The following is a 22,272-nucleotide window of genomic DNA, read 5'->3' as shown; positions in this document are numbered from 1 at the left end:
AGGCGCAAAGGACACTGACATTTCTGTTGATACCCCCAGGACTGATTAGAGCACACATTTTTACCTCAGCATGAGCTAACTGTTGAAAGGATGCCTATTCAAGTGCACAGCAAGTATACCAATACCTCCTAATACTAAAGCTCTTATTATCTGTTGGAGCCAACACCCAATAACAGAGCTCAAAAATACCAGAACAAAGCTTTTGTTGGGGACAACTGCAACCAATTTTGTTTACAAAGGTTGCCAATTATCACACTGTGCATCTACCAAATGTTCTATTCACAAAGCAGCAAATTAAGTTGTGTTTATTAAAAAGTTTCTTAAGAACAAAAGCAACCAGCAGAGTTATGGGAAAAGGAAAAAAAATTCACACGTACTTTCCAGGAACTTGCCCAAGTCAGCTCCTGAAGCAAGAAAATAGAATGAGCAGCAAGAAGTTAGACACAAGAATATAATCAGAATGCAGAATTTCCCTCCCCGCCCCCCCCCCCCCCATCCCCCCAAGAAAACACTTAGGAGTTACAGTAAGAGGTAAACCATTACAGCAGCACGCCAAGAACATTGAGCTGAAGGTTACTGGGGGGAAATGTAGATTTTATTGCAGAAGTACTATATGGCAACATCTCCCTTTGGCCTACAACTTGTCCCACTTCAAAGGGCAATTACACAGACTTGAAAGAGCAGAGACTGCTTTGTTTACACTGAAACTACTTGTCTTGGATCAATACCAAACGTACACAATCCTGATCGATGTTCTCTTCAGCCTGCCAAGGCCTCTCCAGTCAAACACTGCTGGTCACTGCTGCTCCCAGCACCCTGCTGTCTGTGGGAGGGGAAGGCTGGAGCGCTCGGCGAGCTCCCTCCTTCCTCGGCCCGCGTAACCTGACAGGGCTGGGCGTGCTCGGAGCGGGGCACACAGGCTTCAGCGAAGGCGCATCTGCCCGCGGCACTGCCGGCACACAGGCCCGCTCCCGCCGGGCTGGGAGAGGACAAGCGAGTTCACAAGGGTCAGCGTGAGGGGAGACGGCGCCGGCGACGCAGCTGCCAGCCCCGGCGGGCGTGAGGAGCCCCGGGCGCCCCACCGTCGCCTGACAGGCACCGTCTCCCCCTGCCGGGACCTGCTGCCAAGGAGCCGCATGGAGAGGGCTAGGCCCGCACCCTCCAGCGGGGCCAGGCACAGCAAGCCCTGCAAAAGCCCCTCGCCAGCAGCGCAGTGGAGGCCCTCCGGGCGCGCCCCTCGCCGCCGGGCCAGGGCGGCCTCACCTCCCAGTAGGCCGCAGGGCGCCCCAGGGCTGCGGCACCCGCGGCGGACAGGAGCCGCCAGCAAGGCCGGTGCTCGGCGCGCGGCCTATGCCGGCTCCCACGGGCGGGGAGCGCGGCGGCGGCGGGAGCGCAGCAGCGGGGAGGCGGCGGCGGCGGCCGAGGCGGTGGCGGGGGCAGGGAGCCGGCGGGACGGCGTTACCTGCGCTCCCGGACGGAGAGTCCCTCACGGCCACAGCGACTCCTCAGCCCCAACAACACAAGATGGCGGTTGCGCCGCCACGCAACGTCACGTGAGGGCAGGCCCCGCCCCCGGCCTCCGCCGCGGGACCCGGATGCGCCACGGCCTCCCCTCCCCCACACCCCGGCACCGCCCGCGTGACGACACGGCGCCGCGCACCCGCGGGGGGAATGGGGCTGTCCCCCAGGGCCTGCGCGCGCATCTCCCCCACCCCGCGGGGGGCGCCGGCGCCCCCTGCCGGAAGCAGCGCCCACTGCAGGACACCACCACGCCGCACAGCACTGTGGGAAGGTGGCGGTGTCGGCGGTGGGGGGAGGGGCCGGTGCTGGGCGCTCCGGCTGCGCCACCTGCCCCGGGGCAGCGGGTCTCCCCTCAGCCTGACACACACACACACCCCGGCACCCTCCCGCTGCCTCCCGCCCGGGCAGCGCCAGGCGCGAACCCGCCGGTTGGTGCCGGCGCCTCAGCCGCTGAGGTAAATAGTGGCCGTCGTCACCCGCCGCCCGCCCTTCCCCTCCTCTTGGGTCCCGCGTAGGTAATCCAGCTGCATTGGGCGGGAGCTGGCTGAGGAGCGGCCGCGTCTGAGGTAGCCGGAACGGGAGGGCCTGGGGGGTCGGGGCCGGCCCCCGCCAATGGGGGGGCGGCTGCTGCCGGCGGAGAAAGGGCCTTCGGTGGCACATGCTTCGACTCTGCATTCCCTGACGGAAAAATCAGGAGCTCGAGGCAAACTTTTTTCAGCTAAAAATACTGGTTTATTTTTAGCCCTCAAACCCATATTAGTACATGATGCAGAATAGCCCCATGTGGTTCCTTCAGCCTAAAAAACTATTCCTGGCTGTTACGCGCTGCTGAAGGTATAACCATTTTCAGCTGAAACAACTTACTCCAATCGTGATTTCAGCCACAGTCCACGTAGCTTTCTCCCTCCTCTTCTAGGTGAATAAGTACTTGTCACTGTGCACTGAACGCCGGCCAAAAATGATGCAATGGCAAACACAAGTGATTCTTCTCAGCTAATGGATTGAAAGCCTGTAATTCTGGGCATTTATTTTCAGTTGAGAGCAACATAGGACTACTTCACACAGAAATCTTAGAATGAAATTTCTCCTTTAGGAGGCTTGCTTTTACATGCAAAGCTCCCTAGCAAAGGCTAGCCTCTGATAAGCTGGTTGTTGTTATACAGCTGGAGCCAATACTACTAATGGCATAGGGAGGGAGAGACGTGGTACTGCATTTTAAGCTGTCAGTAAGAACTTCCAACTTCGCTGCAGCAGTGGCAGTGCCTTATTATTCTACTTACCAAATGAGAGTTTGAGCACTCAAAAATATTTTCACGTGCTCCAAGACAAGCTTTATCTGTGATGGGAGAAGTCTAGCACCTGGGGAATTATTTTTTTATCCCAGTTAGCACAAACACTATTACTGAGAAACAAATTCAGGAAGAGAGTGTCTGAAACATGTCTCATTGGCAGAACTTGGCATTTTTATAAAACACCTCAAGGAAACTCAGATAATCAGTTTTTGGTGATAGGAGAAGCATCTTCAATCCTCTGCAGCACTAATTCTAGCAGAACAGAGAGACTATAATGAAAATTCAAGACTGTACCTGTGCAGTTAAAATCCTGCACAGTTTAATTACAGGACTTCAATGATACTGTGTAGGTGTGAAATCCAGCAGCTAGTCTCTGTACCAAGGGCATGATGTACTTCAGAGCGCTGGATTACTGTGCCAATTCATCTTCACCATTAAAAATCCAAGTGCAGGGTAGTGGCATCTCTAACAAACCTAAACCCTACCTTACTTACCTATCGTTTTCACCCATCCCATCTTGGAAGCAAGAGCCTGCCTCCCTTGGTACAGTAGTAGAGCTGCAACACAAAGCACCACTTTTAAATGGTAAATAATGGTGATAAAGCAGCCCAGAAGATGTGACAGTCTGTCATGTTTCCCCTCACCAGCCCCACTTTTCATTATTTGGAAAAGCGACTCCCCTGTCTGTCAAAATACCAGGGATTTTGTCTTGAGAACAGTCAATGTCTTCTCAGCAGCCTCTGTCTTCCATATCCTCATTTGTCACATCCCTAAAAATAATGAAACAACAGACAAGGCAGGCAAACATCTGACTGCAGTTTTTGAAGTCGGTCACTTCAATGGATCTGTCACCTCGGATGGCTTATGCTGAAAGATGAACTACCATGAATACACGGCTACTCCTGCAACACCCAGTTGTTTTTTAAGATGTACTTCCCACATATGGCAAGCTGAGTTTGAAAGGCAGTAACAAAGCACTCCAGTTACTCCAATCCATCTTGCAAGGGATTTATTTGGACACTCCTATGAGGTTAAAATTTGATTTTGTCACCTTAATCCTCACAGATAAAACCTGAACCCTAAGCCAGGAAAAACCTGATCATACTGTTTCCCTTTCTCCTGAGCTTTTGAGGTATTTTTTCCTGCCATCCTGTGCTGTCCTGTACAGCCAACAATGACTGTGACAGAAGCATCATTGAGAAACATGCTGCGATCTGAGTATCCAGACAGGCTGAGTCCGTCCTGGGTGCCAGCTCAAGTGCTAGTGACTCATCTACTGTACATCTCCTACTCTGGGAAACTTTAAACAAAAACCCTCCAGGGACCAAGGACTACCTGGAGTTTCTGTTCTAGGAGATGAGTGACTTGAGGCAAGCCTTTGGGGAAGACTTGTAAGCATAACAGGCTTTTCATCAAACTTATCAACTTGCCATCACAGACTTAGAATCACTTGCAGCATGTCAGAAGTGCCAGACCAGTATTGATGTACCAGCAGGTATCACTAAAGAGACTTGGGGTTGCCAGGACCTTTAAGAGCCACCTGTGGTGGCATCAGGCAGAAAAGGAAGACAGAGCATCAAGGATTGCAATATATTAATTATAGGTAAATACAAACAAGTATTGTCAGCCAGTATTAGTGGGACATTTAGCTAGACAATTCCTTTGTAGTACTTCTGCATAACCTAGTGTGACATTGTAATTCAATAGTTGCCAGCAAAACAGAACAATTTAGAAATCAATTATTTCCCAATGTCAACTTTTGCAAAGCTAACTTCAAAACACGCATTGCTGCAACTTCAAAATATACATCTAAAAGCACTTACTGCTCCCTGCACTGAATAAAGGCCTCAGCTAACAGCACCTATTTGAATTGAACAAACTACAGACACTCTGCTCATTTCCTTATTGAAACTTGTCAGCTGGAGTTGACTCAAATTATTAAAATAAAACCACTGGAAGCCCTTTTGCCACCCTCCTGCTGCCCTGGGGCTTCTCATCCAGCTGCATGTGCAAAGCAGCACGAGTTAGCAGTGCTTGCTACACTGCAAAGGAAAAAAAACCACACAACCCCCCCCCCCAAAAAGACAATAAAGAGCTGCAGTGTTGCAATTTTCCTGTGGAAACAGACTAAAGAATCTTCACCCTGATTTTAACTGACCTCCAAGACCCAAGAGCTCACAGACACACAGTGCATGAATCATCTGCCAACAATACACAGAGCAGAGCTGCACTGAGTAAAATATTTAAGTCTTCCATTTCATCACTGGATCATACCTGAAACAATGCATGGTTAAAACTTCTCCTGAGCACACACACACACCCCGAAACTGGCCATGCCAGAAAAGCTTAGCAGATCAGCAGTAGAAACAAGATGCTTGGACACATTTTCAGATGTCCAAGTATTTTTTTTTAACTCCCTTCTATAAAGGCAGAAAGAGGAAATGCAAAGGGAAATGTAGCTGAAGCAACCTGCTCGGCTCCCAGCTGGGGCACTACTAGGGCCAAGACAGCGGCTATTTTAAGACAAGGGAAGGCTGGCAGCCTTCAGATGTCAACATTCAGCAGTGGACAGTGTTTCAAATATTTGCACAGCCACGTCCCTTTCTGAGGAACTGCTAACATCAGGGCTTTTTACACCAGAACTGCTGTACAGAAGGGGAAGTGCTATCAAGAAGGGACTGAACACTTCCCTCATCCAAGTCATGATGCAGAGCTTTGGGGATCAGTACTGTTTGTGAACAAACTCAGGGACCTAAAATAAACCACAGGTAAGACTGGAGATAATGCTTTATTTGTACATTTCAGCAACAGGAGAAATAACTGAAGATGAAATTATCTGCTTTGTTGTAAAGTATAAAAACATTTAATTATAAATATTTAGCTAAAAAAGCGTGATTTATAAAATATAATCTGTGAAGGTATATATACACAGTTTAATTGTTTAGCAATTCTTTCACCTGACATTAGAGTAGAGGTTTTTCTATTTATTATTCCACACTCACAGTTTAGTGCTCACAGTTTAAGAAGCAAAACAGAAAAGTGAAAAGACAGCTGGCAAGTTTCTTTCTGGAAGGAAAAAAAAATATGCACAAACTGGGGCAATGGCAGAGGCAGAATTTGAGCAGATCCATGTTTCAAGAGAGGTCTCTGAGGGAACACCGCTCCCCTGCCATGACCTACAGCATACATACGCAGACAAGCAGTGGACATTTTAACGTTTGTGGGCAAGTTTCCTGTGTTTGCAGAAGAAAATGGCTAATAATATAATGCAAGCTCTCTGAATTCAGTTCAGCTGAATTCAGTGGTCACCTCGCAGCTCTTCCCTTCTTGAGCAGGGACTGCTCAGTATGCTGGGCTGGTATTATCTGTCATGGCTCTAACAAAAATCAAACAATGTCACCTTCGTGATTCAGGATATAAGCAAATTTCCAAATAGAAAACCCCAGTGTGCCATCCAATTGCATTGTCCAGCTGGCAATACCGCTTAAAAACAGATACAGCTGCTAAGGCTGGAAAATACAGTGAAACAATACTGTAGACTAAATGTGATGGAATGTGAAAGACAACACATGGTCAAACAATTCAGTTTTCTATTTCTCATTTAAGAGAGTCAGCTTCCTACCTTCAAAGTCTTAGGAAATCTCGCCTTTTATTGAAAGGTTTGTTACTATGGCACTTCAGAGAAGAAAAACTGAAAGACTCTCCAATATGCTGGATGGCAGAAAATGCTACAGGAAATTGTAATTAATTTGATCCATGTCCCTAGTAACTATCTTTCTCTCTTCACAGTGTTCTTACAGTGCCTGTGGCACAGGGCTTTGAAGAAGAGGAAAAGGGATAACCAAAGATGCATGACAACACCAAACAGCAGTATAAACATACAGGAAGTCAAGGTGTACTTTGTACATCCTGATTTACACAAGACATCACTACTTGCCTGTAAGCGAGTAATGAATTAATATGGGGTTAAGAGAAAAAGAATGTATAGAAAAGAAGGAAAGAATGAAGTAGGTGAACATGACACTTGACAGTGCTCACCCATGATTTGCTACCTGCTGTTTCTGCTTCAGGGTGATGTGCTCCTGACAGTCCAGAGCAAACAGCACATACACAGCTCTTATGATCCACATCATTATGAATGCATAGTAAATGCAAGAGTTGTGCCCTTAGAAACTCAGGAGGATCTTCAGGAGAGGAAGGCTAGCAAAGCTGTAACAAGTTTTAGGCAGGATCCAGGCAGTTCTCTCCAGGTAAAGCCCTGATCTGGGAAACGTACCAAGTCATGTGCAATCTTGGAGTGTATATTGGCTGGTTGGTTACTGGGTAAATGCAGACTTTAACTCCCTGAAAGCTGCTCGACGGTGTTTCCTTTCCTCCTCTTCCCGCTTTCGCTCATCCTGCTCAGCTTTTATCTCTGCTTCAAACTTACTGGCTGAAGAGAGAGCTTGAACCTTTGTGAGAGAGAAAATAAGTGTCAAGCCTTGCATCAGAGGGAGAGCCAGAGCCTGAACTACTCCCAGATGAGCAACACAGAACTGCTTGCTACACCTCACAGTGCTTGCTGGGAAGCTCTGTCAGGATGGTTTAAGTATTAATTACACTGCAGTGCTTGGTTATTTACACCCAATACCTGTTAGCTTGCTTGACTTTAACATCAACAAAAGAAAGGTCATTTACTAATAAGTCACTAACAAGTGACCAAAACAATGCCATCAGTACCAGGTCACATACATTCTTTCTGTAAGCAGGCAGCATAGCATAAGTTGTGAGTATACAGTGGGAGAAACTACTGCAAAAAACAGTTCTGAATCACAGCCAGATCCGAGAACATCATACTATACCACGGATAATCTGCAGATCAAAGAGACATTGTTTATTTGCTGGCTATTTTTCCAGCTTTCATCTCAGTACATCTGCTGTGCAATAGCCGTGTTATGCTCTTGGGAAAAAACTTCTTATATAAACAAGCAGGATTATTTTCTCTCCAAGAGAGCTTTCAAAAAGGGTGCTTTGTCAGCTCCGAATGGTGAAACGCTCTTTCTGCCAACCCCAGGACCCTGCAGAACAATTCTGATTCCAAAGGTTACAGAGAGCTGCTCAAGAAAGAGATGTCTGAAATCCTATACTCCAAAACACTCTATTCACCACTGAACTCTAAGTGTTCTGGTTCAGGGAGGTTTTGCAAAATGGGAAACTCTGTCCCTATTGCATTAGTTTCCAGGACATTTTTGTCTTTAAAAGCGGTCAGCCAGCTAGTCCCATGGGACTCCCAGCCACAGGGACACAGATCAGCCAGTCAGCTCTAGCAGGGTAAGGCTCAGAGTAGAGATGGTAAATTAAACTGTTCTAGTATAGACTGACCTGTAGATGAAGGCTGTAGCTGGAGTCCAACAAAGTTTGAAGGGAAAAGCTATGGCTGAGGGGCATGAAATATACATCCTTTTAGCTACAGAGAAATCTGGCATTATCTTCTGTTGAAAAGCAAGCAGGGTTGTTTCTCTGTGGCAATTAAGGCCTGTGTGCAGAGCTTTTCATGTGTCTGTGCCACACCATACCTTAGCTTCAAAGAAGTTCTTGGCTCCTTTGACTCCCTCAATGGACACATCTATCTCCGAGAGCTTCGCAAGAGTCAACAGGCCACTGTCCTCCTCAAGTTCCCCAGCTGCAGCTTTATGGAAAATCAGCAGAAACTAGCAAGACAAGAGAGGAAACATTCAAGTTCTTCACTGAGCCTCGAAAAACATAAAATAAAAACAGCACAGACACTCACCTGGAGGGGGCTGGAACTTACATTTCTGAGCAAAAGAAACCATGTCTATATAAATGAAGTGATACCACGGAACTTATGTTCCGGTGCCCTGGCTCCAGTATACAGCCCTGTTAGACTAAAAGAGGTCAGAATCTCATAGGAAAGGGGGTTTCCTACAGAGCAGACCACTGGTAAAGCATAGCTCCTACTAAGCCTGGGCTGCTCCATGGCCAGCAGAAGGAGGCCACCTCTCCACCTGCCTAGTACAACTGTATGGTGGGCTCAGATATACCTCTTTATGTCCCCACACCCTAATGGTGTATTATAAGCTCCCCACCAGCTTCCCCAGTGTCCTGGGGACTCACATCACATCCCATGACAATGAAAGCAGGGCAAAGAGACCCTAGCTCACACCTGAACCAAGACACTAGTGCACTCCAGTTAGAGAAAGCAGCAGCCCAGGTGTGTACATGCCTTTGTGATAGAGTGGCTGAACAAGTGTCCACAGAGCTGCTTGTTTTGAAACCTTTGTCCTGCACTGGACCATAGACATTTAACTAATCCAGACTCACTACAGCAAAGCGCGTATTGGCAAATGAATTGCAAAGAGAAACAAACAGAAAGAGATGTATTACGCTCCAGGAAAACAGACTTTTCTTCTTTTTACAGAAGGGACACAATCTGCCACTTAAAAATAAAGACCTCTGCATCACCTTCCACCTGCGAACCAAACTCCAGTTTAAGATGTGGATGCTCTATGTGGATTTGAGAGGTCCCATAACTCCCTGCTCTTCTTGGCCGCTCCAGGAGCTGTCTCAGTGCTTGGAACAGCACAGATAGAACAGAGACAGGGACAAGTCACCTGAATACAAAAGGAGCAAAAGCAACAAAGCTGTGCCACTGCATCACTTCAGGGCACAGGGCTGCGCATACCATGTAGGGTGGGCCTGAAATCCATTTGCACAGGAACATCAAGTATCTCTAGCGCTGTGCTCTTCAGGCTCCCAGGCTTGAGACTGCTTCTTCCTCCGAAGAGCCCAAGTTGTCCCGGAGGAGGGCAGCAGAGTCCCAGCATCCATGCAGAGCCAGCCCCTAAAGCGCTCGACTGCTTCAAGTTCCTGCCAGAAGCTGGTGGAAATGCAAGCGTTTGGGAAGGCCTCCCATGGGGAAGGGTGTGGAGATGACAGCAGCGCTGGCTGCCCTCTCGCAGAGGCAGCGTCACCCGGCATTGCTTCATGCAACAGCCTTGTACCCCGTGTGCGCTCAGCACAGAGCAGCCACAAAGCAAGCTGTGCTTGGGGAGGGAACTTTTCCCCCTCCAAACACATGTAAGAAATTAAATGATGCTCTACTGAACGGGCAGAACATCCTGCTCAGAAAGGAACCAAATAGTCCCCAAGACATCCTCTCCCTCTGCTCAGATCCACTGGGCTCAGGCTAGTTCCTCTCCTCCTCCACCTCCAGGCAGAGGACTGGCAGCCAGGCTGGCATTAGTCATGGTTCCTCCTTACAGTTTCTGCTCCACCCGGCAAGTCCCACTTCCTGGCATCGGAAAAGGGCAGCGGAGGTAGCACAATCCTGAGGTCTGGTACAGCTGTTGCCTGGGGAGGGACTGGAAACACCCAGTCAGAGTACAAGTGCACATGAATCATGCTGAAACTAGGGGATGGGGCAGCAGTCCTCCAGTGGAATACAGACTGCTGTGGCCACAAAGGGTGGGCTGAGCTAAAAGAAACCAGAGACTGAGTCACCAGCTGGAGCAGACACTGCATAATGTCAGCCCCAAGGACCCAGCTAGGCAGACTAGGGGCATCATGCTGGTTTCCACAGGAGCTCAGGAGCAGTCCTTCCTCAAGTCAGCACACAGCCTGCAGCTGGCCTCGCCAGTTATTTGCCCTCAAGGCATCGGTCCTTACTAACTAGCAAACAGCAGCAATCTGCATTCAGATGCCATTCCTAGCCTGTCTCACACCCTTGCTGGGCCCCGGACACATCACATGCAGCTAAGCCTCAAAAAACTATCAACAAAGAAGCAAAAGTGAATAATGGTGGTACCTTTAAAAGCAGTGCTTTCAAGGAGGGCAACATGACACATCCTTTCCATTCCACTAACCTTAAAAGAGATAAGAGGTGTATCTGCTCTCACATCTTTCATGATCCAAGATCTGTCCCACAGTGCCAGGTCTCAGAGCAGTGCTGCAGTTATGCAGCCCCACCAGGCACCATGCTGGCCTCTGGGATGTGAGGAAAGGTAGAGGATTGACCACCAGCAGCAGCCTTGCAAACAGCTTGCCAAAAAAGCAGTGCAACCCAAGGCTGTGGTTTGCACCAACTCTGCTAGCAAACACGTGATGTGGGTCAGCATTTAAGCTGGTGTGGGTGCAGGGGACAGTGGGTGGATTTTTGCAGGTTCTAGACAGCAGCTATAATTACACATTACTATTATAGCAATTAACTCTGGTTTCCTGTGGTAATGACGGAAGCAGACAGTCAAAGGTGTTTTTCCCCCCACATACACAGTACCTAATAGTTTTAAGCCTAAATTTCTTTGCTCGAGTCACAGAGTCTAGTGCAGTTAATTGTTGATGTATTGATGGACACTTCAAAGGTCAACGGTTGAAGGCAGCTTTCCTAACAGGGCCAGCAGTTCAGCAGCAGCAAGTCAGAGCCATTACAAGCCTGCTATCCTGGCAACAGTCTACCTGGGATGGGAGGACAAGACACTACTTAAAGTAGCAGCAAAAGGTGACCTGCTGCAAGTGAAAGAGGTCCTTACCAATTGTCTGGCCAGGCAGGTACATCAGGACTCTGGAGAGACAGGCAATAGCCCTCCAGTGCTCAAGCTACACTCTGCTGAGTTTGGATACTCATTTAAACCAGCATTTCTCCTTGTGTTGTCAGTGCCCCGAGTCAGCTTCTTCACCCTCTATATAGTTCTTTGTCACCACCAACAGGAAGCAGAGTGGGACATGGCTACGGCCTGGTTCAGGCCTCCTCACCCACCAGGAAACCTACCTCCCTGCCAGTCCTCTGTCCAAACACAGCAGCTGGACACAGGGCATCTGCAACGAGGCAAGAAGCATCCTGCTCCTCTCTACCACAGGAAGCTTTGGGTACATGCCAAAGCTGCTATGTAATTTGTCCCCAGACCTCTGCCAATGATGCTCCCTCATTCCAACCCATGTGCCACTCAAGCTTGCATTTGCTTGACCATTGTTTTGCATCTGGCAAGAAGCTACAACAGCACCAGCTGCTGCATGCCACATGCCAAGGGCTGGCAGCACAGGCAGCCCATGCCAGCTGACAGGCGGCTGTGCTCCAAACAGGTGGCAACAGAAGAGGAGCTGCTCCGCCACTTGTGCCATGCCACTGATGCCAGGACACCACAGCATCTTCCAGAGCCTTGAGGATAAATGCAAAGAGGGCTCCTGCAGCAAGCCCAGAGGCTGCCCCCAGCTCTTCACCCAGGGTGAAAGGTGGCCCAGGAGGCATGCAGAGAGACAGAGGGCTCCTCCAGCCCACACAGCAATTTGGCAATCCCATTCTGTCCTGGGGCCAAGGGCACGGCGCTCTTCCTGCTCTGCTGGATTCTTTGCTACCCCCCAGTTCACCTCTGACCAGCACGTGTCCTTCCCTGCCCAAAGAATCTGCCAGCTTAGGGCTTTGCTGGTGTGAACAGACAGACTCTCGCTTCCCAGATTTGCAAATCTTTCCCCCTCTCTAATTGCTGGGCCCCATAACCCAACAGTCTTTGGTCTCAGTCTTCTATTGCTGCCCTCTTGCAGTGAAAGAAATGCAACAAAACCCTTGGGAGATGGTGTGAGGTGTGACACGCCAGCACTGAGAGATAGCGCAGCAGCTCTATGAGCTGCCAGCCACTCCTCACACCCCAACTGGCCCAAGCTGGTCATGAGCCCTGTCTGTTCATCCTCCCTCAGGCGCTGTCGAAGGTCTTGGCACTGCCAAAACGAAGAACTCTATGTCCTGAGCTGTGGAGAGCTCTGCACCTTGTCTCCACAACCAAACCCCCACCCTGGAGGAGGCATGGTGAGAGCACAGCCCCTGCAGAAACAAGGGAGCCCAGCTGCTGGGAGCCCGTTGCAGCCATCCCCTGGGCCAGGAGAAAGCAGGACAGCAGCACAGCTGTCACAACCGGTGCAGAACACGAGCAGCACTGGCCCTCCTGTTGCCTAAGGGGCTGTCAATTCAGAAAGGCACATGCAACACATACTTCTGACTGACACAGGAATCAAAACCTAGAACAAGATGATGCAACAGGAGGGTTTCTTACCTGGGCTACCCCTTCCTGCTGAGATGAGTTGGGTACCCTTGAGCTCACTGCTCAGATTCCCTCTTCCTCTATCCAGCAGCCACTCCTGGCCTGCCCATGCTGCTCAAAGCGGTCTCAGCACAGCAGTGGCAGACAGACCTGTTCACTGGGTGTCCCTGCTGAGCCAGCATGCAGTACCAAACTGCTGCATCACCACGTTTATTCCTTGCTGCAGGGAAGTGACCACCCCTCATGAAGCTTGCCATGGCTGGTCACTGTGTGACACAGAGGGCCCCAATACAACCAGGAAAAGGAAGCCTCCTGTGCCCCAATGAGACCAGCTGCTCCAAGTCAAGACACTGCCCTGCACCTGAAATGAGGCCTGAACCACTGTACCACAAGAGCCCAACAACAAAACCTTGTGACTGAAGGGGCATGCCACCTCCAGCTATGGCAGGGAGCTCTGTCAGCACTCCCAGGCAGCTACAGCAGGGCTCAAATGTGCTCCCAAAGCAAGCAGGGAGGTTGAAGAGCTTTGGCATCAGGTAACATTTACTGGCATGTGAAGATGGGTGTTGACAGCGCTCCGCACCTTGAGCTCCCCATGGCATCGGGAAGCTCACCTGCTTCTCCACTGCACCCGCAGCTGGAGAAACACAGAGGGGACAGGACTACATACACAGCACAGGGCCTGGCTGCCTCCTCCCTCTGCCCCACAGCCACATCCCCCTCTGCTCCTGCAGCCACCCTCACCTCACGGAAGCTGAGCTTCCCGTCAAAGTCTTCATCCACCTCCTTGATCATGTTCTTCAGCCCCAGGTGTGTCTGCGGGGCTCCCAGCTTTTCCATCATCAGCTTCAGCTCCATCAGGTCAATGTACCCATCCCGTCCTGAGTCATACCTGTGGGGTGCAAAGGGCAGGGGGTCAGCCTCCATCGTCCCCCATATCCATCTTCTCAGAAGAGGAACCGTGCAAATGGATAAAGTCACAGGGTGGTTCAAAGCTCAGAGGAGAGGGGAAGCTGCATGACATGGCCAGTGCTGAGATAATATTAAGCTCAAGGAAGTAGCTGGCAGCTTTCAGAGCTGTCTCAGAGAGAGAAGTGCTCAGGAGAGCTCAGACCAAACCACCCACACAGAAGGAGCACAGAGGAACTCAGCTTGTCTCAGTGGGACTTCCATCTCACCCACTTGTGTCTCCACAAAGGTTGCTCACGTACAGCTTACACCATATACCAGTGCAGTGAGGCAAAGGCATGCCAGAGCCAGCTGCTGCCAGGTCTTCTGCTCTTTTTGTGGAGTAACAAGGAGCAGAGACCAACCAGAACCTCCCAGCAGAAAGCAGCTAGCTATCTTTGCAGGCAAAACACACCCCCTCTAGCTGTTAAGATCTGTCCTCTCCAAAATGGTTTTGTACTACACAAGCACCTCAGCTTCAGGGCAGCTGTTTATCCAGTGTCCCCAGGCAAAGCAGAAAGGTAGTCCTGGCAGAACACAGCAATCCTAGCTGGTGCCATGGATGGATCACAGGGCCAGGCTGGCAGAGGAAACCAGTGCCCACCTCTAAGAGCAAGGCTGGAGTGGGACCACACCCCTAATGGAGCACAAAGGACTGCAAGGACTCTGCAGGAGGAGAGAGCACCTGTGCAAGGGGCACAGTGCTTTAGGGATGGGGAGGCAGCCACCTGCCATGCTCAGCCTGGGAGCATGCACCAATTCATCCTGACATCTGCTGCAGGTGTGAGTAAAGCATCCGGCCCACCCAGCAACCAGCGCTTCACACACACCAGGGCCATTACTGGGTTTCAAAGTCCAAAGGCCACAGGGATGGGTGCTCTGCTATCAGACAGCCCATCAGCAGCCCTCCCTCATCCTGGTCCTGCCATCGGGGTCCAATACAGAGATGGGGGCTCGCATGGGAGAACAGGGCAGGGTCTGCCAAGCTGGGCTCAGCCCCGATGCAGAGCCTGCCGATGCCCCCTTGCCACCATCTCAACCCCAGAGTTAAATCCTTTCAACCATTCAGAACAGAAGCCCTAGGCACAGCGCTGAAGCTTTCCCATTGGCAGGAGCCTGTCAAATCCTCCCACCCATCATTTTTCATTGACTGTTAGTTCTCTTCCAAAGAAAGGAAGGCTGTAGCCATCCCAGATCGAGACCTGCACAGTTGCGGTTACCCTGGAAGAAAGCCCTTTCCAGCTCAGAAACCTCACAGCCGCAGAGGAAGCTGTGGCAGGGGAAGGCACGAACAAAGCTGCTGGCCTGGAGCTGCTCGCAGGTGTAGGCAGCACAAGGCAGGGCTGCAGCCAAGAGCTCTGCCCCTGCCTTCACAAGCATGGGCACAGGGTACTTTTCCCCCAAACTGGAGTGACCTCCATGGCTTTCCAGAGTCCCACCACCTCTCCAGCCATCTTTTATACTCTCTATGTCTCTGTTTCCAAGTGTCCCAGGCTCAAGAGACCCAAAACGACAGAAGCATCACCACCAGGCTGGCACACAGCCCCAGATACCAATCTGCCTGCATGCTCTGCACCCAGCAAACCCAGGAGCCCACCAGGCCAGACAGTTTTCTGGAAAACTAGGAAAGAAACTTCCATCAGCCCAGAAACCAGGTCACAGACCTGAGACGTCATGCAGAGGAAAGGCAGTGGGTTCATCACAGCAAGGAAGGCATCAGTTAATTAAGGCACACATTCACAACGTTACCCAGCCCAGCTCAGAAACACACTTTCAAGACCTCACAGAAGCATAGTAAGTGCAATATTTAATTGTCAATTTGCTTTTCCTTTAAGTTTGGGAGAAAGGGTGTGGAGCCATTCCTCTGGAGTTAGGTGGCTGGAGAGGCAGTGCCTTTGATCAGATAAAGCAGCAAAGCATATAGTGGCAGGGAGGCACTTGGGGTTAGGGTTTTTTTTTTCCCCCAGAAAGCTCACACTGCCCTTTGGCTGGGTGTGGAAGCACGGTGACACCAAGGTCCCCACCAAGGGCTGCCCATCTGGGGTCAGGCCACTGCCCAGCCCCTCTCAGAACCGCTGGGTAACAGAGATGAAGGCAGGAGGAGGGCACAAACCCAGCCTGCAGCTGCCGTTCTAGTCTCACCCTTCTGGTACAGGCACTACCCACAGGCAAACAGGGGCCCTCAGTGCCTGCCCTGGCACTCAGCCCGGGGCAAATGCACTGCCCCGAAAGGGTTAAGCGTGGGGTACAGCTTCAGTTCTCGTCATCCCTGCAGTGAGGCAGCACAAAGCCAGGATTGTGAGAAATGGGGTCTTGCCAGCAGCGGGCCTCAGTGGCAGAGCGGCAGGCTGTACAGCCACACAATGGGTGTCAAGCACACCAGGCTGGGGTAGAGCTGGCCCAGAGGTGCACCCTGAAATCAGGTTACCAGTCCCTTGCAGTTAGAGACAGACAGACAGAGGGACACTGAAGCCCTTGCAGAGCAACAGCGGCACCCTGCAAACTGCTGCATTCCCTCCCCACCCCCCTTGCCTGCTAAAACAGCCCAAGTATTTTAGGACCTGGGTACAGCCGCTCGGCTGCCACCGAGCAGCGGAGCAGCGCAGGCAGACTATTTAGGGAGAAGCGTATTTATAGGGCATGAGAGACGGCACAATTCATTCCCCATCGCTCCCCCTCAGACGCAGGCACTCGCACAACTAGTCATGACATGGACTGCACTTTGTTGGCCAGCTGATGCTCCTGGCACACCTCACCTCTACCAAACCCGCCCCATCTGCTTTTTGGGAGCTCACTTTCAGGGCCCAAGGTTCCAGCCAGCCCCCAATACTGCTCACACCTGTTTCACTGCCTGCAGAGCAGCCCTGTACTGGTGATGGACACCGGTCAACCCTCACAGGCAGAGCTGGAGGGCACCAAGGCAAGTTTGTCCCCTGAACACATTCCAGTGTCCCAGGGAGCCATCCTGTGCTCCAGGAGTAGCACAGCATGAGTACACAGCACTTGGGTGCCTTGCCAGCACCCCCCCCCCAGCCCCACTGTCCTGCTGTGACACTGGAGCTTTGCTTCCTTCGGGCTCAAAGCTCTCTGGGCTGCAAGCCAAGCCTCACCCCGGCAATGCACAGGCATTACGGACAGAGGGGTTCTCGTGTCAACGGGCAAAGACATCTCACATCACAGGCAGGCAGGCAACTCCAGCAGCAAGTCGGTGCCATGGTGAGTCCCCACCTGTGACGGCTGGGATGCCGCAGGCAGCTACAGGCACCTCGGCCGTTGAGATAAGGCTTCACAGCGCCGCCGCAACAGCGTTCCTGGCAGCAGATAAGACACAGGCAGCGGCTGCCAAAATCTGCTGCAACAAGGATGCGCCCAGATTCCCACGCTGGCTTGCTTCCACCCAGGCTGCAGAGCGTGCCTGGCTGCCGAAGCACTGGGGGAGGAAAGTGGGAGCAGAAACCAGGGGGGATGGAGGGAATACTTGCCAAATAGACTTGCTTAAGAGCAAGAAGTGTGTGACACACAATTACTGCCCAAGTGCAATCATTATACTGGTGTTATGCAGTGTAGCTAGTGGGTTACACCGCAGAAGAGGGATCAGGAAGGGAAGACAAAGGAGATGCCAAGGACTGCATCACCCATACTGACTCTGCAGTCACCTCCCAGCTGCACGAAAAACCCCAAGGAAACAAAAAAGGACAGCTGAATGAGAAATCCCAAATCCTGAAGGATCAAAGAGTGGTTTCTAAACATTCATGCTTCTTCAGAAAGGCTGGAAAGAAAACCTGCCCTCCCTGTATGCATTTGCTGTACCTGAGCTTGCTCCATACACTGTGGGCACATGTGCTTTGATCTGCAGTTCCTGCATGCTGCAACGGCCTAATATAGGCTTTGAAATAAAGCCGTCAGAGTAATGGTGTTGAAGTAGTAATAATCTCCTCTTAAATATTTCAAAACCCTTTCTTAGTACTTTACTCCCTCTGAGCATTGCATTGCACCTTACACAGAGAAGGGTGCTGATCTCCCTGGTATCCAGTGACAGGACCCATGGCAAGGGCTCAAAGCTGCCCCAGGGGAGGATCAAACGGGACATGAGAATGCATTTCTTTACTGAGAAGGTGGTCAGACACTGGAACAGGCTTCCTGGAGAGGTGGTGGATGCCCCATGCCTGTTAGCATTTAAGAAGCATTTGGACAATGCACTAAACATGCTTTGAGTTTTGGGTCAGCCCTGAAGTGGTGAGGCAGTTGGACTAGACAGGTTGTAGGCCACTTCCAACTGAAATTATTCTGTTCTATTGCAGAGAGCTTTGGAAACAACTCCTCCATACCAGGCCGGGGACAGGAACAGGCTCCTCAGCCATGTGCAGCTCCATCCTCCCCAACCTGGGTAGCAGAAGCTTTCCTGCTCTTGGAGGAACATGAAGGCGAGATGAAAGTCTCCTCCAGGAGGATCTCTTCTGTGATGCTGGGCAAGACCCCAAGGCACTGAAACCAGCAGTGCCAAGGCTGGGTGGCCAAGTCCCCACGGGTGTGACTTCCCTGACTGCTGGGACTCTAGAGGCAGCCAGTCATACTGGGAGCACAGCAGTCCTGGATTGAATAGGTCTGCTGCAGCACATCAGAACGTCCCTTTGTACAGGGGCATCTGGCAAGGGGCTCCCAAGTGGCTCCAGGAGGGCAAGGGGACATCACAGCCTCTCCCACTGGCCAGGCACAAAGCACTTGTGAAACATGTGGGCAGCATATGAAATTCCCTAAATACAAATGTAATAGCAAGGCTGGAATTTCTCCACTCCCTCGCACCCTACAGATGAAGCCAGTGGCTGTTTTCTTCCCCCCTACATCCCTTGGAAAAGGTCACTCCTGCCAGGCACAGCCTCACAGCCTGGCTTTCACACCCTCCTCTACCATTTCCCTGGACAAGATGGCACCAATGGGAGCTGTGAGATTCCAGAGCTCCTGAGGGTTCACTTGCAAGACTTGGGGAAGGGAGGTTATCATGGTTACCACAGTCCTCACATACTGTCAGAATAGGCAGCTAATTAGGTCACATTATAATTAGCCTGAGCTGCAGACTTCCTGGTCCCTCTGCCAAAAAAAAAACCCTGCCCCAAGAGCTGCCTGCACCCAGCAGCCCCCACGTGCTCCTGCACAGCCCCAGCACCTACAGCAGATACTCACACCCATCTCTGGGGGAACGGGATTGAAATGGGGGGATGCTGCCAAGAGACTTGGACAAGACAGGGAAAAGTGAGCCCACCCAACCATGGCAGCAGGAGCAGGGAGCATCATTTCTGCTTTGGAAGGATGCTCCCGGCACAGACAGCAGCACACAGCACCTGGATGGAGCACTGGATTTCAGTAAGTCCCATGTTCAGACAAGCCTTTTGCTTCCACCCTGGCACAGGGCAGTCACAGCCACCAGCCGCACCATGGGATACGCTGACAGATGCCAGAGCAGCTGCTGTCACCAGCAACTCCCTCTTCCTGACTGGAGCACCTTGACCCAGCCCACACCTTGCCTGGGTCCCACAGGCTCAAGTTTAGTCTGAATTACAGATTTACAAGTTCCACTAAACTGGTAAGAAACACTTCTGAATACCAAGTGTCATAGTGGAAACTTGGCACCCCATGGCAATGAAGATACATACCTGTCTGTCAAAGGCTTATTTTTCACTGTTAGTACGAAAGACCCTGGTTCATGGTGGCCAGGACCAATAAGCCACACAGAGAATAAAAGCCTTAATCACATTAACTCAAGCTCTGACTGACAGGAATTAAGGGCAACATTTCCTCTCCTCATGGAGCACGTGGTGTCAGCCACTACTTGAAGTGGGTTGCACGCAGCAGATGGAGCAAAGACCAGATCCTCTGCCACTGCAAAGGCCAGGTGCCTGTGACAGAGTGAAAACCAGGTTGGGGTTTTCCATCCGCCTGCCCGGGAAGCACAGGGGAGCACACAGCCCAGCTTCTTCCCCTTCTGGCATGACTGGCCAGTGCTCAGCTGCGATAGTCCTCACAGGGCAAGCAATGTTTTCCAGCTACATTGACCAGCTGATTAGCATTCAACTGCAAAGCCTAGGTTTCCCCACTTACAAGGCCAGCGTTTAATGAGCTCATTGTTGAAAAATTCGGCCGCAATTCAGCTCTTCCACTTTTTATTTCCCAAACCACTGCTGTTCCTTACCTTATCGCTATTGAGGCAGTACCACTGCCGGCTCCAGGCTCTCGCCTGGGGCTTTTGGGCACTGCAGCTGCCTGCATTATTTGTCCTCCTGCCCTTACAGCACCACGTCTCAGCCCTCTGCAGAGTGAGATCCCCTTCAACCATTGTCAAGATGGGAGCAGGATCGAGCAGAGCAGCAGTTTCAACTGGACCACCTCCCTTCCCGCGCCCAGCTGCTGACACGATGCTGCCTGTGCAACAAAGAGCTCCAGACCTGAGCTCACAAAAGCCTGTTGCCTAGTATCCCGCAGCAACAGCCCTGGCAAGGGCCAGCAACACACCACAACTACAGGAGCTAGGAGTGTTCAACCAGGGTCTTGGTCTCCTTGCAATAAACCCAGCCTCCAGGGTGCCCAAGGCAGCTTTCAGGTAGCAGGACAAGAACCTAACAAGTTACAAAGCCTGCTGCGGTCACCTCTGTAAGCTAAAGTAGGTCTTTGCACCCTGCTGTGACAGCCCACGTAGCTACTCTGTGGTACTGCATCCTCATGCCTGGCAGCAGCTGATCCCCAGTCCGGTAGCCCTGCCTGCCTGCCCTCTCTCCTTGGGGCCAGGAGAACGGGGTCCCCAGGGGCACAGCGGCTTGTGGTGCTGGGGGGAAACCTTAGTACGGAGAGTGAAAGCTACTTAGGCACAGCCCAACTGCAGGAGGTAGGATGGGGTTTGCAGAGGAGAGATAAGGGCAGGATCATGGCCCCGGGAAGGACCAAGCCTTTCTGCTTACAGTAGCAGCTCCCCGTGTTGCCACCAGCAGCTTGACTTCAATATAAACCCTCCTGCCGGGAGGAGACCCCCAGCGCAGCCCTCCAGAAAGGGAAACCAAGAGCAAGCTGTGCTCGAGCTTTGTTTGAGTGCACGGGAGGGAGCACCGAGCCTAGCAAACGGGACCGTGCAAGGAGCTACAGCACTGCTGGGCAGAGCTGCCGGGGTCTCAGTTGTGGAAGGCAGGTGTGCAGCATCGCTGCGAGGCCCCACGACACAGACCCACCAGGTGCCCCTGGGCATGGGGCAGCAGCGCCTGTACCCTCCCAGCCCCCCGTCCCACCCAGCGTGTCCCCCAAAGCCACATCTCCCGGGTGCCACCGTCCCAAACCCGGGAGGCAGCGCCAGAGCGGCCGCTAAGCGCGGGGCTGAGCTCCGGCCGCGGGTCCCCGGCGAACCCCGAACCCCCCACAGCACAGGGACAATCTGGGGGTTTTGCCACAGGGGACCCCCCCGCCGCAGCCTCCTCCAGCCCGACCGCAAAACCGCGGAGAAATGCGAAGATCGCGCCAAGCGCGGGCAGCCCCTCGCCAGATGCGCCCCGAGGAAAGGCGCAGGGAGGGTCTGCGGGGGAACGGCAGGCAGAGCCCCGGGCCGGGCAGGCGCCCCCCCCCGGCGCCCCTCGCCCCACTCACAGGCGGAACATGCGCTCCATGTCCTTGATCTGCCGGCGGCTGAACTCCTTGAACTCGGTGTAGGGGTTGAAGACGGCGGCCCGCCGGGGCTGCGCCGCCCCCTCGTTGATGTCCTGCCGCCGGCAGAGCTTGGCGCTCAGCTCCGCGCCCGCGCTGGCCGTCAGGCAGCTCCGCTCCGCCTCGTCCCCGGCTCCCGCCTCGCCCTTGGCCGCCACCGCCTCGCCCGCCGCCGCTGCCCCGCTCTCCTCCAGCTGCAGCCGCCGCTGCAGCTTCTGCGCCAGCTCCTCCGAGGCCATGGCCGGCCGCGCACTGCCGCTCCGCTCCGGCCGGGCCCGCCTGCCCCGGCCCGCAACTTTATTCCCTCACTTAGAGGGAGCGGGGCGGGGCGGGGCGGGACGAGGCCGGGATGGGGCCGGCGCTTAAGGAGGCGCGGCGGCACCGTGGGGCCGTGGTGGGTCCTGCACCCCGTACCCCCCCCCCCCCGTACCCCCGCAGCCGGGTGTACCCCCGCAGGCTGACCCCCTCACGCGCACACTCTCCCACGCAGGAATCACACACACACCCCGCTCCGGTACACCCGCATAGGTTACCAACCCCCGGTAGGTACCCACTGTCCAAAACGGGAAACCCCCGCCACACTCGGGCGCACGCCCCCGCGGGCAGGGTCCCCCGCGGGCAGCCCCCGCACCCCACGGCAGGGCGCTGTGCCGGCCCCGGGGCGCACAGCCCGTGTATACCCCACAGCCGCTGCGTGGGCTGAGCCGAGCCCCCAGCCCCGCCGGGACCCCCGTGGCCGGGAAGAGCAGCTAGGCCCCCCTGGCACCCCACGGCCTGCCCCACGCCTGCAGGGACGGCGGAGA

General features: G+C 52.8%; 2 protein-coding genes across 15 annotated transcripts in view; both read right to left on the bottom strand.

Moving 5' to 3' along the window:
* Positions 1-1,564, bottom strand: part of GIGYF2 (GRB10 interacting GYF protein 2) — a 79,069-nt gene extending 77,505 nt beyond the window's left edge. For 11 of the 14 annotated variants that reach the window (XM_037406441.1, XM_037406446.1, XM_037406454.1 and 8 more), the window contains exon 1: positions 1,463-1,564. The gene's annotated coding sequence lies outside the window, so the exon portion shown is untranslated. Of the gene's footprint in view, positions 1-377; positions 405-737; positions 980-1,462 lie in introns of all 14 variants that reach the window. The other 3 variants (XM_037406444.1, XM_037406442.1, XM_037406445.1) reach the window with 3 other exon arrangements.
* A 4,021-nt stretch (positions 1,565-5,585) lies between these two features.
* EFHD1 (EF-hand domain family member D1) lies at positions 5,586-21,792 on the bottom strand. The gene is made up of 4 exons (XM_037407137.1): positions 21,413-21,792; positions 13,586-13,733; positions 8,369-8,503; positions 5,586-7,264 (listed from the first exon to the last, which is right to left on the bottom strand). The coding sequence occupies exons 1-4, from the start codon at positions 21,706-21,708 to the stop codon at positions 7,130-7,132; spliced, it is 714 nt and encodes a 237-aa protein (XP_037263034.1). The 5' UTR covers positions 21,709-21,792; the 3' UTR covers positions 5,586-7,129.
* Between the last annotated feature and the right edge of the window lie 480 nt (positions 21,793-22,272).

This window comes from Falco rusticolus, chromosome 13 (genome assembly GCF_015220075.1).
Source record: "Falco rusticolus isolate bFalRus1 chromosome 13, bFalRus1.pri, whole genome shotgun sequence".
Classification (NCBI taxonomy): Eukaryota; Metazoa; Chordata; class Aves; order Falconiformes; family Falconidae; genus Falco; species Falco rusticolus.
The sequence above is the reverse complement of the archived record's forward strand: the minus strand, read 5'-3'. Positions and strand labels throughout refer to the sequence as shown.